This window comes from Acanthochromis polyacanthus, chromosome 8 (genome assembly GCF_021347895.1).
Source record: "Acanthochromis polyacanthus isolate Apoly-LR-REF ecotype Palm Island chromosome 8, KAUST_Apoly_ChrSc, whole genome shotgun sequence".
NCBI classification, from domain to species: Eukaryota; Metazoa; Chordata; class Actinopteri; family Pomacentridae; genus Acanthochromis; species Acanthochromis polyacanthus.
In genome coordinates this window covers 36919544-36935337 of record NC_067120.1, presented here as the reverse complement: position 1 = coordinate 36935337, position 15794 = coordinate 36919544, and the positions used below count along the sequence as shown (strand labels likewise).

Genomic DNA, 15794 nt, shown 5'->3' with positions numbered 1-15794 from the left:
GAAGGATGCTGGGCACTAAAGATTTCTCTCGGTATGTTGATCTCTGAGCTGCTGCAGAAACACATGCAGACGTTTTGTGGTTTAACAGCTCCAGCAGGAGCAAGCTGGAAATAAAAAGATGTGAAGCAGCATCAGGGTCAGAAGTGATTTGCCTCAGCGAGCATCGAGGGTCTCTAATTGGAAACCGTCGGAGGAAGACGCTCCGGTTCTGGTTCCTCCCGCTGAGAGAACCAGGAGAGAGACATGAAGGCAGCAGATATCAGAGGAAACGTCCTGCAGCTTCGGCTTTTTCATGTTCTGTCGTCATTTAGACAAGAAGTAATGAGTTGGTTTGAACCCGCAGAACCCCCAACGTGTTCTGGACGTCACATTTTTACATTTTTAGAATACGTACATTTGAACTCCAAGCAGGTTCTCGGTGTTTTCTTGCCCTTGTCTTATTTTTCCACCTATAAGAAGAACATTTAGGGAATCCAAAGAGAACTTCCTACTTAAAACATTACAGGAACTTTGCAGAACATTCTCAGAACGTTTTAAGAAGAAATGCACTTTATCGAGAAGCCCTCTGAACCTCAAGCAATTCCTCACTGTTTTTCACTGCTGTTACATTTCTTCACCTTTAAGATGAACATTTAGGGAACTAAAAGAGAACCTCCAACAACGAACATTACAAGAACTTTGTCAAACATTTTTAGAACATATAGTTTGTGGCTGAGAACCCTTAGAACTCCAGTTAATGTCTAGTTGTTTCGTTACTCTTGTCGTGTTTTTCCACCCATTAGGAAAACATCCAGGAAACTAAAAGAGAACCTCCAACTAAAAACACCACAAGAACCTTGAAAAATGTTTTTAAACACCTATTTTCTTAAATTTCTTTCCCGCTTTTGCTTCTGTCACATTTTTCCACCTTTCAGAAGAACATTCTAGGATCTAAAAGAGAACTTACTACTTAAATCGTTACTAGAACTTTGAGGAACTTTCTCTGTCTCAAGTTTTCATTGGGAACACTCTGAACCCGAGCAATTTCTGGGTGTTTTGTTGCTCTTGTCACATTTTTTTGCCTTTCAGGAGAACATTCTGGGAACCCAAAGACAACTTCCAACTAAAAACGTGACAAAAAGGTTCAAGAACATTTTTAGAACAAATTATTTCAGCTAGGAACCCTCAAACCCCAAGTAATTTCTCTGTGTCTTTTGCTCCTGTCACATTTTTCCACCTTTAATATGAACATTTAGGGAACTAAAAGAGAACTTCCAACTACAAACACTACTAGAACTTGGAAGAACATTTGTAGAACATACACATTTTAGCTAAGAACCCTCTGAACCTCAAGCAATTTAGGGTGTTTTGTTGGCTGTGAACTCCAGGAAGTTCTCTTTTAGTTTCTCTTGTTATATTTTTCCACCTATAAGGAGAACATTTAGGGAACTGAAAAGAGAACTTACTACTTAAAACATTACTAGAACTTAGCAGAACATTTTTAGAACCAATATAATATTTTTTAGTTAGAAACCGTTGAACCCCAAGCAATTTCTTGGTGTCTTTTGGTGCTGTCACATTTTTCCACCTTTAAGATGAACATTTAGGGAACTAAAAGAGAACCTACAACCAAGACACTGATGAACATGTTTAGAACAGATACAGTTTTGCTGGGAACCCTCTGAACCCTGAGCAATTTCTGGGTGTTTATTGGCTCCTGTCACAATTTTCCAAATTTAAGGTAAACATTCAAGGATCTAAAAGAGAAACTTTCAACTAAAAACATCACAAGAACTTTGAAGAACATGCTTAGAACATACACCCCCTGTCAAAAGTTTTGGGACAGGTTCTAATTTATTTGAATGAGAAAGTGTCTCAATACTTTTGACAGGGGGTGTACATTTTTGCTAGGAGCCTTCTGAACTCCAAGCAACTTCTTGGTGTTTTTTTTCTCCTGTCACATTTTTCTTCACTGTACTGAATTCAGAAAAGTCTTCTGTGTAGAATGACACAGTTAGAAACCTTAAAAGAAGAACTGAACAATTGAATTGAAGAAAAGTTGTATTTCTTTGGCTACCATCTGGAAAAAAAATCCTGCAAAAATGCATAAAAATTGACAGCAAGCATGCTAGAAAACAAAAAAGTTGATATTCTAAAAAATAAAAATGTAATTTTCAAATACTTTAACATTAAAAAACTGTGACTCTGGTGAAAATAACAGTAATTATCTATGAAATAATGAGATTTTTGCTGATTTAAATACAGTGCATCTATTTTTTCTATTTGTTTTTGTGCCTTTCAGCATAACTTGTCTTTTTCTGTGACCTTTTCATTGTCCTATTAAAATACCACAACATGTCTGCAGGACAGGACCAACGTTTCTGCTCTTAGAGTCACACTGGGTTTACACTTTTTTGTCTCTGGAAGCAAAGTGTAGATGAAAAGGTTCATAAATCCAAAAGGAAGGACAGGTTTTCTGTAAATGTTCTCCAGAAGCAATGAGCAGATCAGCAGCAGGCATTTATCTGAGTGTTGACCTTTAAATGAGTTGGGAAACTGTTGGCAGATTAAACATCTCACCGTTTATAACCTTTTCAGCGCAGCGTTACAGTATTTACTGACACAGAAACAGTAAGTCAATGATTTTATAGTCATTTCTACTAACAGAAACAGTTTGTTCTACCTGAGTCTGTTTAGCTGATGCATTTCCTGTTTCTACCTCTTTATGTTGCAGATGTGACCTTTCTATTTCTCTCACAGCGACACAAAGCAGAATCAGTTTCACTATAATGACAGTAATTGTTCTTTCTGCAGCCGGGCTGTTGCATAAAACTGCTCCGTCGTACGGTTTCAGCTGAAGTGGTTCTGATTCTGGACAAAGTTTGCTTTTCTGCAGCTGAAGGTTTTCCAGGAACGTCAGGTAAACAAAGTTTTTATCGTGAAGACAAACAATTCGAAGGAAATGAAAGCCTGGAAGCTTTACTACAATAAATCAACTGAACAGAGCGTGGTAAAAGAAGAAAATCTACTGAAAAATGTCAGAAATCTGGCAGCAAAGTGCCAGAAATTCACTGTGATGTTCAAAACTGTGAACATCACATTTAAAGACAGCAAAACTGTCATTTTATGGTCACAAATTTGTAAAAACTTTGATTTTTAATTATTTTTGTTTTTTTTAACAGTCAACATGTAAATTAATACATTTTTTCCTGTGATTTTAGTAGATATATTGAATTTCTCCACAAGTATTTAGAACAAAATGAATTCTAGCTGCATTGTCTACAGTAAAAAAGACTTTATGTTCTTGAATCTGGAGATATAATGACCTGAATGTTACCTGTGCACAGCTATCAACATGCATCTGTTCATAATTACAGATAAACCTGGAAATCCAACGGGCAGCTCATGTTGGAGAACATTATGGGAGTTTACCTCATTAAAGGGGCACCATGACAGAGTCTGTTGTGACATTTAATGACCTCCAACCAGAAATGGATCAAAAAGGACAGCGTTCAATGTATAAAATGCTGCTTTTGTTGAGCAAATTGTTTGAAACATGCACCGCTAGCATCCTGCCACTCCCTTTACAACCACTATAAAGAAAGGATCAGGTTCAGTTCGATATCGATCGTCTAAAAAAAACGCCTTCATCATCGCCAATCCCAACCTATAAAATCCAGTCAGGACATCTCCAACGGAAACCATTTGTATGAGTAGAGTAGAAGTATAGCCTGACAGGAAAAATCTATCCTAAACCTTAGCTTTAACAAAATCGCCAAACTCTTTAAGGTAAAGGGGCACCATGACAGAGACTTTTGTGACATTTAATGACCTCCAACCAGAAATGGATCAAAAAGGACAGCGTTCAATGTATAAAATGCTGCTTTTGTTGAGCAATTTGTTTGAAACATGCACCGCTAGCATCCTGCCACTCCCTTTACGACCACTATAAAGAAAGGATCAGGTATCAATCAGCTAAAAAACACCTTCATCGTGCCCAATCCCAATCTTTAAAATCCAAAATGTGCTGGTTTCATTGTCTCAATTGCAAAAGAAACTGCTCTCTTTATAACTCTTCAAGTGGAAAAAAAAATTATTAGTATAACTTTTAACACCAACATAATTCTACCCATCGTTCTATATCTATACACGTGACGATAAACACAGTCTTCATTATTATCTTTATTCTACTTCTTTATTCATGTCTGGTCATTTCCTTTGCTTCATTTATATACATACATATACATGTATTTGATCTTTGCCTCATCCAAAAAGCAGGTAGTAAGATTTACTGCAAATCTAAAGCAAAAAAAACACCCATGAGGCTTTTCAGTGAATATTTTTAGGCTAAACATGTCTCTGCTGCACCTTTTTAAATGCCAGACATCTTTTTCAAAAGAACAGAATGAACTGAAGGCACAGCGAGTTCCTCGTGGGCTAAAAGCAACTTCACCGTGACCCCACTGAGAGGACGGAGGAACAGAAAGGTAGCCGAACAGCCGGAGATGATGAGTGCGTTTTACATCCGAGAGACAAAGCAGCTCTGCAGAGTAAAACCCGCAATCCAGAGAGAAAGAAGAATCTCGGACTGCTCGGCCTGGAGGTGAAGAAACCATTACTGCTGTGATTATAGGCAGAAAACAGGACTACCATCAGCCGGCAGCTCGGAGGAAATCATGGTTTCCCCAGAAGGTCAAATGTGAGCGACGCTATCGACCGGCAATCAGTGCCCAGTTAAGACGGCGCAAAAAGAGATTGCAGACGAGGTTATTGTTTGGAAAAGGAGGTAAGAAAGCTGGACGGAGCTCCGACCTGTTTCCTGGACGACATGGCGCTCTTCGGCCGACCCTGACGGCCTCCTTTGGAGGTTTCGGGGGGCTCACGGCAGCTTCGTCGCAGCGTCGTGGCGTCGGGTTGGTTGGGCAGCGGGCTGCAAAACACCGGCAGGACGGTTAGAACAACAGGAAAGCATTGATCTGATTGATTTGTTAATTAAATAAAGACGCTGGGAGGCTTCAGAATCCTGCAAAAAGCCTCATCTGATGGATGTTAGAGCATTAAGCTTCAGATGGAGACTGACATCAAAGCTCCATGTAAGCATGAAAAATCAGCTTTTTTAAGGAATTTTCATTCTGGAAATATTATTGTAAATGAAGTCTGGGTGGAAAATCTTGTTAGAAAACCACTTAAACAACAGAAAATCAATCCAACCACACACAATGCATCACTTTGATTTACGCTGGAGGCATTTTCCTGAAAAGGCTTCTAATACGATAATCTAAGACGAGTCCAGATGGTGACTTCCTGCCGTGTTGAGGTGCTGCCCATTTCAGTATCTCAAGAGTTATCTTATTTTATTAGTATTTAACATGTGGAGACTTTGTACATGCAACTGCATACCAAAGACACTAAAGATTCAGTGAATGATTCACGTTAGGAACAGGAAAACATCGTCAATGTCAGCATCAGTCCTGTGAACTCCAACACCTACTGCCAGGGTTTCAAAGGAATATTACTGGGTTTTTTCGTTCTTTTAAAACACCAAAATGACACAACTGATCAGCCAGAAACTTTAAAAACAGAGATAAATTTAGAATTTTTAATTTTCTGACAGTCCCTCAACTACTCATCTGTGACATATTGGGAAACAATCCCAATATTCCACTTAAAATCATTTTATTTTACATTTCTTTTTTTTTAAATGACAAAAATAAGCTGTGTAGTATCACCAAACACTGCCAAAATAATAAAATTCTGTGCTTCTCACCGCAACTGAAAATCCAAGACTGACACAGCTGTGACCAGTAATTCCGTGACAAAAATTCAGAGTTTTTAGGTTGAACTGCAGGTAGTGTTTTCCTCAACAGCCAATCACCAGCTTCGTAACAGCCAAACCAGGAAACATCCAGCCAATCACACCGTTGTGCTTAAACTGGGGTTATGTCCTCATAAAGTTTTATCAAAGAAAATTTTATAGCTGATAAAACCAATGATAATTCCCGAGATGATAAATGCTTAAAGTATGAGCTGTAACGTCTGATTTTTATCATTTATTACTTTAGCAACCCCATGTTAGAGAGCATTGTGGGAGTTTAGCTCGTAAAGGGGCGCCATGACAGAGACTTTTGTGACATTTAATGACCTCCAACCAGAATTAGATCGAACAGGACGGCACTACGTATAGAAAATGCTGCATTTAATTACAGCAAATTGTTTCTATCAGGTACGTTTAACATCCTACCACAAGTTGCCCTCTCCATTTACAACCACTGTAAATATTGGTTTCGATATTGATTAACAAAAGAACTCCTTTTTTCATCCCCAATCCTGATCTTTAACATCCAATCAGGACATCTCCAATTGAAACTGTTTGTATGAGTAGAGTAAAGGTATAGCCTGTCATGAGAAATGTATCTTAAGCTTTCATTTTAAGCAAAACCGCCAAACTTTTTAAGGTAAAGGGGCACCATGACTGAGACTTTTGTGACATTTAGTGACCTGCAACCTTGTTTACACAGGAGTCTGATCTGGTTGATCTTAAAAATCCTGCTCAGAAGTGTTACCAAGCCATTGAAACGGCTAATTAGGGCAGTTTAACATCTAAAAAGGTGTTTAGTTGTTGATGTTCATCCTGTATATGACATTCTCTTAACCCTCATCAATACACTTAGGGTCCGTATCTAACTTGTCTTATTTTTTTATTTGTAAGTTGGATTTTTCAGTCTTTTAGGTAGTTGTCACCCACACAGTTGCCATCACATAGGCCAAAGCTTTGCATTCCAACCAGGTTTGTGGTTTATATAAAGAAAAATCATTTGGGATCCAACTGGACCTCAAGTGTATGAATTAAGTAGGTTTTGCCACATGTACTGATGAGAGTTACAGGGGCTCGATCAGAAATGGAACTGTTAAACACAAGAGACAGAGAAATCCTTATTCTTAAGTGTCTATTATTCGACTCCCCAACTGGTAAATGTGTTTAAAAACCCCATGACTCTACTTTATAATTCCGTCCATCATTACCTGAGGTAGAGGACTCGTGCTATGAGGCCGTACAGGACGATGGCGAGCAGCAGCGGGATCACGTAGAAGATGGCGAAGTCAATGAGGTAGATGGGCAGATAGAGTTCCCTCTTCACTCTGTATCCACACTGCTGGTGTCCGTCCTCGCCAACCTGATTGACAGATACGATGGAGGTAATGACCAGGTGCAGCCCAGCAGCATCTAATGATGTTCCAACATAATGACCCCACTCTGAGATGGAACGAGGCTCTTTAAAAGCTGCAATTTAACCGACATTTGTGCAGAACAGCTCCTTGAAGCGTCCATGACTCATGCTCCTGCTGAAACACTGTAATGGCACATACATGATGTGTAATTACATGCTCTGTCAGTCCGGTGGTTCTTATTCTTCATGTAAGTGACGGCAGATACATCTTGTTGTTACATGTTTTAAAACCACAACTCAGAAATGTCTCCGGAATCACAAATTGAAGGTTATTAGTTTTCATAAAGTCACTGCAGTTTTTAATCTGCAAACAGGAACCTACAGGGAACATTTAGGGAACGTTCTCTGATAGTTATTTTGTGAAACTTCAAGAGAACCTTCAGGGAACCTTCATAAATGTTTCCTAAGTTTCACTGAGGACTATTTTTGTAAAAACCTCAAGAGAACCTTGGGAAACTTGTCAAAAAACATTTCCTGTTGGCGGTATTGTGAAACCTTCAGGGAACCTAGGTTATGTTCCCTGAAGTTTCAGTCAGGAGCATTGTAAAACCTGAAGAGAACCTTTGGGAAACCTTCAGGGAACCTTAAAAGAACATTCCCTGAAGCTTTGTACCTCAACCTCAAGAGAACCTATAGAGAACCTTCAGGAAGCATCCCCCAAAGTTTTACTGAAGACTGCATTGTTCAGTCTCAAGAGAATCTTGATGAAACCTTGAACAAACTTTCCTGAAGGTTTCTTTGGAAAACCTCAATAGAATTTTGGGGAAATCTTTAGGGCATCACTCGAAGGCTGTCTTATGAAACCTTCAGGGTACCTACAGGCAACCTTAAGAAAAGGTTTCCAGAAGTTTCACTTTAGGTTTTTTGTGAAACTTTAGGAAAACCTTTAAGATATGTCCCCAAGAGTTAAAGGTTATGTTGTTAAACCGTAAGAGAAACTTGGGGAAACCTTCTAGAAACATCCTCTGAAGTCTGTCTTGTGAAACATCAAGGAAACCTTCATGCAATCTTCAGGGAACATTTCCTGATGTTGCTGTAGGGGTGTAGTCTATGTGATACGCAGGTATACACCATATACTCACTAGAAAAGGTCCCAAATTTCCATATAACCACTTAAAGATGTGCAAACATATGTATCAGTATGTTTTTTGACATAACGTTCACTTTCCCGTTCATAAATGCCTCTCGTTGTGTCAGGAAGCGGTGAAGCTGGATGGGGCGGGGGAAGGTGTCTGGCTGAGAACAGGGCTCACTAAAGGCCGACCGCGGTCTGGATCCAGACGCCGTCTATACGGGTGTAAATTTGACAGGTGGCTTGTATTTTACCGGTGCAGCTTTCCAGTGTTTATCATTGGTCTGTCAGCTCAGAAACACACAGACCAATTATGTACGAGTTCAGGCATCCCATGTGACGCTGCTCAGCCAATAACGTCGCTGCATTCCATCGCAGCTCTGCCTTCAAAAAGCAGCTGAGAGATGAGCGACAGAGAGGACAGTAGTGATGGAAGTTCGGCTCTTTTCAGAGAGCTTTTGGCACTGCTTCCAAAGAAAAGCCGGTTCTTTCTGCTCCCAAACGGCTCCTAATTTAATATTATTTTTAGACTCATGTTTTATCCTAACCAGGCAAATATGAATCATTTGTGTTTTGACAAACTCTTTTTCATTCAGTGTTTGTATGAGAAGCCTTATAATTGACTCATTTTGTGCATTTGTTTTGTTACAAAAACAGGTATTCTTGCTTTTGTTTAATATTTCAGTCAAACTTTTTTGCACAAAAAACAAATGAACAAAACTCTGCACATGAACCCACAGAACCAGAACAGAACCAGAACCAGACTCAGTATTCAAACAGTATAAATGTCCTCAGTGTAGGTTGACATTCATAAAAATCAGAAGCCCGAGCTTAGATGGGCTGATACATTTCTTCTTTCAGTGAATATCTGCCGTGTTTTTGAGAAGATTCTCTCAGATGGAAGAAGTTGTCTCTCCTCCATCACCTTCACCAGGTGGGGCAGACTGAGGCCTTGTCCTGCTCCAGCTCAGTGGGTCGTCTGCTGGTTGGATGAGGGCTTCCTCTAGATATGATCCTCCATTACCACATCAGCTGTAGGATTTCTCCTGAATCATCTCCTGTAGCTCTTCCATCAAAGAGCCTCCACACAGCAGAAGTTTGAGGTTCCTCCTCCACTTGGTCCTCTAATGGTGGAGGTGTCAGACTGCTGCTCTTATTCTCTGAAGTGTCTCATCAACAGCTCTGTTGTCACTGAAGGCAAGCTTCTTTAATCTAGGATCCAGTAACATGTTTTCTGCTCGGACAGTGTTAAACTCCATACTCCATTAAATACGTTAGGAGTCGGCTCTTCAGATTCACTACAAAGCATCGACTCTGAGAGTCGTATCTTTTGTGCCTTATACATCTCGAGAGGACAGACTGTGGTCACATGCTGAACATGTTTGGCTCAGCAAACAGCTGTAAGGCAGCTTTCTCAACTATGAACATAATCAAAACTAAATATTGTTGCAGACTCACCAATGAGCTCCTCTAAATATGTTTGAGAACAGCTCTGACACCATTCAGGCCATGATTCAAAACACTGGCAGGACAAGCAGCAGCTCAGTTCTCCCATTAAGCAGCAGAGATATAAGGGGAGTGATAGAAGACAAGAAAACAATGTGAAAGGGTTCAAATGTTTACATTTATGAGATTTAATTATTGTTAAAGATGTATAGAAGTTGGTTCAGGTTGTTCAGCCACTTTAAAAAAAAAAAAAGTTCTACACTTTATTTTAAGATATACAGTTATATATAAGTTATTTATTAATAAATGTCAAAATGTTTTTGAACCGTACTGAATTTATTTGACGGTCAGTTTTTGATTACATGCAGACCCTAATGTAACTACCAGGTTACATCAGCATATATCACAGTAACTCAAGTTAGACAATATGATGTTCTGGACCTTTGCTTTAATACATTTTCTCTGACTGGACCTCTGAATTGTAATTGAATACCCCTGGCTTAGAAGAAGAGGGACATGAGTCAACAACCTCTAATGATCCAACACCAGTCGGTGGAGAAAAAATAAGAAAAAGAAAGCAAAGCCAAATGAAACTATTTCAGTGTTTTAATAAGTCTGTTGCTTGTCCTGTGAATACTGCCGCTTTAGGGAACACTACAGCTGGAGATAAGGTTAACATTTAGGAAAGGGAGCCTGATGGAGAGGAAACATCAGCTCTACCTGATGAAGAGGAAACATCAGGTCTACCTGATGAAGAGGAAACATCAGGTCTACCTGATGGAGAGGAAACATCAGCTCTACCTGATGAAGAGGAAACATCAGGTCTACCTGATGAAGAGGAAACATCAGCTCTACCTGATGGAGAGGAAACATCAGGTCTACCTGATGAAGAGGAAACATCAGGTCTACCTGATGAAGAGGAAACATCAGGTCTACCTGATGGAGAGGAAACATCAGCTCTACCTGATGAAGAGGAAACATCAGGTCTACCTGATGAAGAGGAAACATCAGCTCTACCTGATGAAGAGGAAACATCAGCTCTACCTGATGGAGAGGAAACATCAGCTCTACCTGATGGAGAGGAAACATCAGCTCTACCTGATGGAGAGGAAACATCAGCTCTACCTGATGGAGAGGAAACATCAGCTCTACCTGATGGAGAGGAAACATCAGCTCTACCTGATGGAGAGGAAACATCAGCTCTACCTGATGGAGAGGAAACATCAGCTCTACCTGATGGAGAGGAAACATCAGCTCTACCTGGTGAAGAGGAAACATCAGCTCTACCTGATGGAGAGGAAACATCAGCTCTACCTGATGAAGAGGAAACATCAGCTCTACCTGATGAAGAGGAAACATCAGCTCTACCTGATGGAGAGGAAACATCAGCTCTACCTGATGAAGAGGAAACATCAGCTCTACCTGGTGAAGAGGAAACATCAGCTCTACCTGATGGAGAGGAAACATCAGCTCTACCTGATGAAGAGGAAACATCAGCTCTACCTGATGAAGAGGAAACATCAGCTCTACCTGATGGCAGGAGGAGGAGCTGCTGATGCTATAACGTCTATAACTATCTAACTGGTTTGGTTGAAATAAAGGAGCTGCTGTTGGTGTTGGTGCTGCTGTGTGTCTGTGCGTGTGTGTGTGTTCTTGTACTTGCTACATTGTGAGGACCATTTTCTGCATTTAACTATCAAAGTGAGGACATTTTTACAAAGTGAGGACATTTTGGCCGGTCCTCACTTTGAAACAGCCATGTTTGAGGGTGAAGACTTGTTTTTAGAGAACAGGTATGAATTGAGGTTTGGTTAGGGTTAGGGTAAGGATTAAGTTTAGGCAATCAGTTGTGATGGTTAAGGTTAGGGTAAGGCTCTAGGAAATGCATTACGCCTATGGATGTCCTCACTAAGATAGAAGTACAAACGTGTGTGTGTGTGTGTGTGTGTGTGTGTGTGTGTGTGTACTTGTTTCTGCTATTCCGGTGGGGACTTTGACCTGACTATTTGCTATAAAGGTGGGGACTTGTCTTACGGTGGGGACCTAAAATGAGGTCCCCACGGGTGGCAACACCGTTTTCTTGGCCATATCGTTGTTAATAAAAAATGTAAAAGTGCAAAAACGTTTGTTTAGGGTTAGGCATTGATTTGGTGATGGTTAAGGTTAGGGTTAGGGTTAGGAGTTAGATATGAATGGGAGTCAATGGTAAGTCCCCACCGGTATAGAAAAACAAACATATGTGTGTGTGTGTGTGTGTGTGTGTGTGTGCGCACGTGTGAGTGCACACGCACATATATGAGCAGGGGTGAAAGTAGTTTGAAATTGCTGCCGGTACTATTACCAAAACCCTCGTCTCACTCTAACTTCATGCATTTTAAAATAGCAAAGTCAAACAAAACACAAACAAATAAAAACACATTAATATTTTACTGTAGGCCAATGGAATAGGTAGGAATTAATAAACATTTTTGCTTTAATTGAAACACTGATAAACATCCAGAATACAAAGCTTCACGAGCAAACACTCAGAATGGAACTAAACATCAAAACACATCGCCTACAAGATTTTCCACAGAGGCTTAAAGTAGTTCTAGTAGTAGCAGTTAGTGTCTGATTTTCTGTGGTAACCCTTCTTCAGTGTCTCCGTCTTTTCTTTAATCAAAGAGGTTATTTTCCTCTGCATTATTGCTTTGACAAAAAAAAATCTTGACTGTTTTGTAGTGCTTCGCTCCGTTTTTATTTAAAATATGTATCTGTCTATAATAAAGTTGTAAATCCTGCTGGGAGTTTTTCAGCCAATCACAAGAACGTGTGGAATTTCAGGTGTAATTTATTGCTCACCCCGTCCCGGCGCAAGTGGCGCTTGTTGACATTTATTGACGAGTTGTAGAAAATGTCCCAGTGCAATAAATCAAGCGCACCTATTTGCTATTGGCTGCCATAGCAGTCACTGTGTTACGGAAAGGAGACACACATGCGCTCTCATGTACTGCTGAGTGAACGGTCGATAGCAGGCAGCCGGGCGGTGTACCGATGGAAGAGAAGAGTACCACCACCGGATCTTTTTCCAGTTCTACGTAACCCACCAGATCTTTTGCCGGTACACAGTACTGGACCGTACCGGCTTACTTTCACCCCTGCATATGAGAACCTGACCTGGCTTTGGTTTATGAGGCTGGAGTATACTCACTACAAAAAACTAGACTACACCACTGCGTGGCTGTAAAGGTTATTTCCAAAAAACGTCAACAGAACTTCAGGGAATATTAGTTAAAGGAAGGAACATTTATCAAAGGTTACTTGCTAAAACATCTGTTTTCAGGGAAATTTCAGAGAACGTTCAGGGAAGATTTCAGCAAGGTTTTCTGAAAGTTATTTTGTGAAACTTTCATAATATTTTCAGAGAACCTTCAGAGTATGACTGCTTAACTTTTACAAAATAACATTTAGAGAACACTTACTGAAGGTTATTTGTAAAACCTGAAAATAACCTTCAGGATAACATTGGGATAAGTTCCATGAAGTTTCAGTGAATTTTATTTCCTAAAACTTTAAGAGAACTTCCATGAAACTTTAATGGAAAGTTTCCAGAAGGCTACTTTGTAAAACTCTCAGAAATTTTTCAGGGAACCTTCAGTGTACGTTCCCTGAAGTTTCACTTAAAGTTATTTTGCAGAACCTTCAAAGAGGGACATTTAGGGACCTTCATGAAACCTTGAAGGAATGTTCCCTACAGGTTTCTTTGTAAAACCTTCAGAGAGATTTTCATTTAAATTCTTGAAATGTATTTTGTAAAACCTTAAGAAAACATTTACATTACCTTAAGGGAACATTGCCTAAAGGTTCTCTTGAGGTAGTTTTATGAAACACTTAAAGGAACTTAAAAGAACTTTTTGGGCAAGTTTCCTTAAGTTTCACTAAAGATTGTTCTATTAAACCTCAAGAGAACCTCCAGGAAACCTTAAGGATACATTTTCTGAAGTTTCGCTTAAGGCTGTTTGTTGGAAAATAAGATAACGCTAAGGGAACCTTTGGGGAGCTTTTCCTTAACCCTTCGATGCACAACATGGGTCAAGAGAGCCATTTTCCATTGAATATGGGTCACTTTTGATCCATGTTCTGTATCAAAGGGTTAAGTTTCACTTAACATTATTTAGTAAAACCTCAAGAGAACCCTCAAGGAACCTCGAGGGAATGTCCCCTGAAAGTTATTAGTGAAACCATCAGGGTAAGCTCCCTAAGGTTGTTAAGTAAAACCTCAAGAGAACATTCAGGAAACTTTGATTAAATATTTCCTTCAGGTTATTTGGAAAAACCTTAGGAGAGTCTTCTGGTAATGGTACCCTCACCCACAACAGATGTTTGCAGACCTACCGTGAAGCTGCAGAATAATTAAAATCGATCAGTACCTCATTGAATTAAAAGTAGAACAAAATACTTCTCTGACCTGGATGTCGACCAGGAAGAACCACAGCATGCAGTAGACGCAGGTGAAGATCCAAACACCGGTGATGATCTTCTTGGCCCTTGACACCGTGCAGACCGTCTGAGCCTTCATGGGATGGCAGATAGCGATGTACCTGCAGAGAACATCCGGAGAACGTTCAGGGTCAGAGCGACTGTGAATCTCAATGCTTTGATTAAACTCCTATCACTCAGAGGTTAATACGATGTTCAGGCTGTGTGTGAAGCCTCACATTTATTATTCATGCACGCAGGTGGCATGAAAACTGAAAGTGTCTGGAGAGGTCAGAATATTAATGTGGTTCTGTTAGCTATAGATTACCAAGACAAGGATGACATAAGGTTCTATATGTGAAGAATGGGAGGAACCTAAATTAGTCCAGTGGTTCATAACTTATTCATATTTAACCCTCTATCCTGGAGGTCTGTGTACCAGAACTGGGATAAAATCTTGAGAACATTTTCTTAATGTTGCATTGAAAACATCTTTCATTTTAATTGTTAAAGAAATGTTTTATAGAGAAACGTTCCCTCAAGAAAAAGGCAAAATGTTCTATCTTAAATAAATGACATTGCAGGAATCTTATAAAATGTTCTGTAGGAATAAAACGTTACGTCATCTAAGAGCTAAATAATATCAGGAAAACATTATTTGAATGAAGGGAGGAATGCAGGAACATTAAAATACATTATTTTCAATCCAGCAGTTGAACATAATCTCTGTTCCTGATAACGTTCTCCAAACATTCTCTGAACCTTGCAGCAACGTTGGAAACAATAAGTATCTTAAATGTTTTTCAAACATTGGAAACCTTCAGGCAACTTTTAATGACAGCTATTTTGGGAAACTTCAACAAAACCATCAGGGAACCTTTAGGATAAGTTCTCAAAAGTTTCATTTAAGGTTATTTTGTGACACCTCGAGGGAACTTCATTTTGTGAAACCATCATGTTACCTACTGGCACCCTTCAGAGAACGTTCCCTAATGTTTCAGAGAGGGCTATGTGGCAAAGCCTTTTGTGAAACGTCAAAAGAACCTTTAAGGTACTTTAGGGTTAGTTCCCTGAAGTTCCCCCTAAGTTTCACTGAAGGTTGTTTAGTGCAGACTCCAAACACCCTCCAATACACCTTGAAGGAATGTTCCCTGAAGGTTCCCGAAAAGTTATTTGGTAAAATCTCAATAAAGCCTTATTTTGTGGAACCTCATGAGAACATTCATGGTAAGTTCTTGAGTTTTTTTTTGGTGACACCTCAAGACAGCCATCAGCAAAGCTTAAAGGGAATGTTTCCCAAAGGTTGCCTGAAAAGTTTCTTAGCAAAGAGGGAAACGTTTATTAAAGAGGTGCAGCAAACGCTTCCTAAACTCTCAACAAACATTTGCAGAACATTCCTTGAGGTTCAATGAGGGTTATTTAGTGAAGCCTCAAAAGACCTTTTAGGGTTAGTTTCCTGAAGTTTCCCCTAAGGTTCTCCTAAAGTTGTTAGTGAAATGTTCTCCAAACATTCTCTGAATGTTGTAGCTAAAAGACTTAGTTCACTCCTAACCTCACTGGAACATAGCTGGGATTGATGAAGAACTTGAAAACGTTCTTTGAACATTAGA

The 15794-nt window shown here is 39.6% G+C and overlaps 1 protein-coding gene across 1 annotated transcript in view; it reads right to left on the bottom strand.

Annotated features, from left to right (window-relative positions):
* Positions 1 to 15794, bottom strand: part of trhr2 (thyrotropin releasing hormone receptor 2) — a 41959-nt gene that overhangs the window by 14575 nt on the left and 11590 nt on the right. Inside the window, exons 3-5 of the mRNA XM_022209521.2 lie at positions 14174 to 14306; positions 7003 to 7154; positions 4792 to 4909 (exon numbers count right to left, since the gene is read on the bottom strand). Coding sequence (XP_022065213.1) covers positions 4792 to 4909; positions 7003 to 7154; positions 14174 to 14306 — 403 coding nt within the window. The remainder of the gene's footprint in view (positions 1 to 4791; positions 4910 to 7002; positions 7155 to 14173; positions 14307 to 15794) is intronic.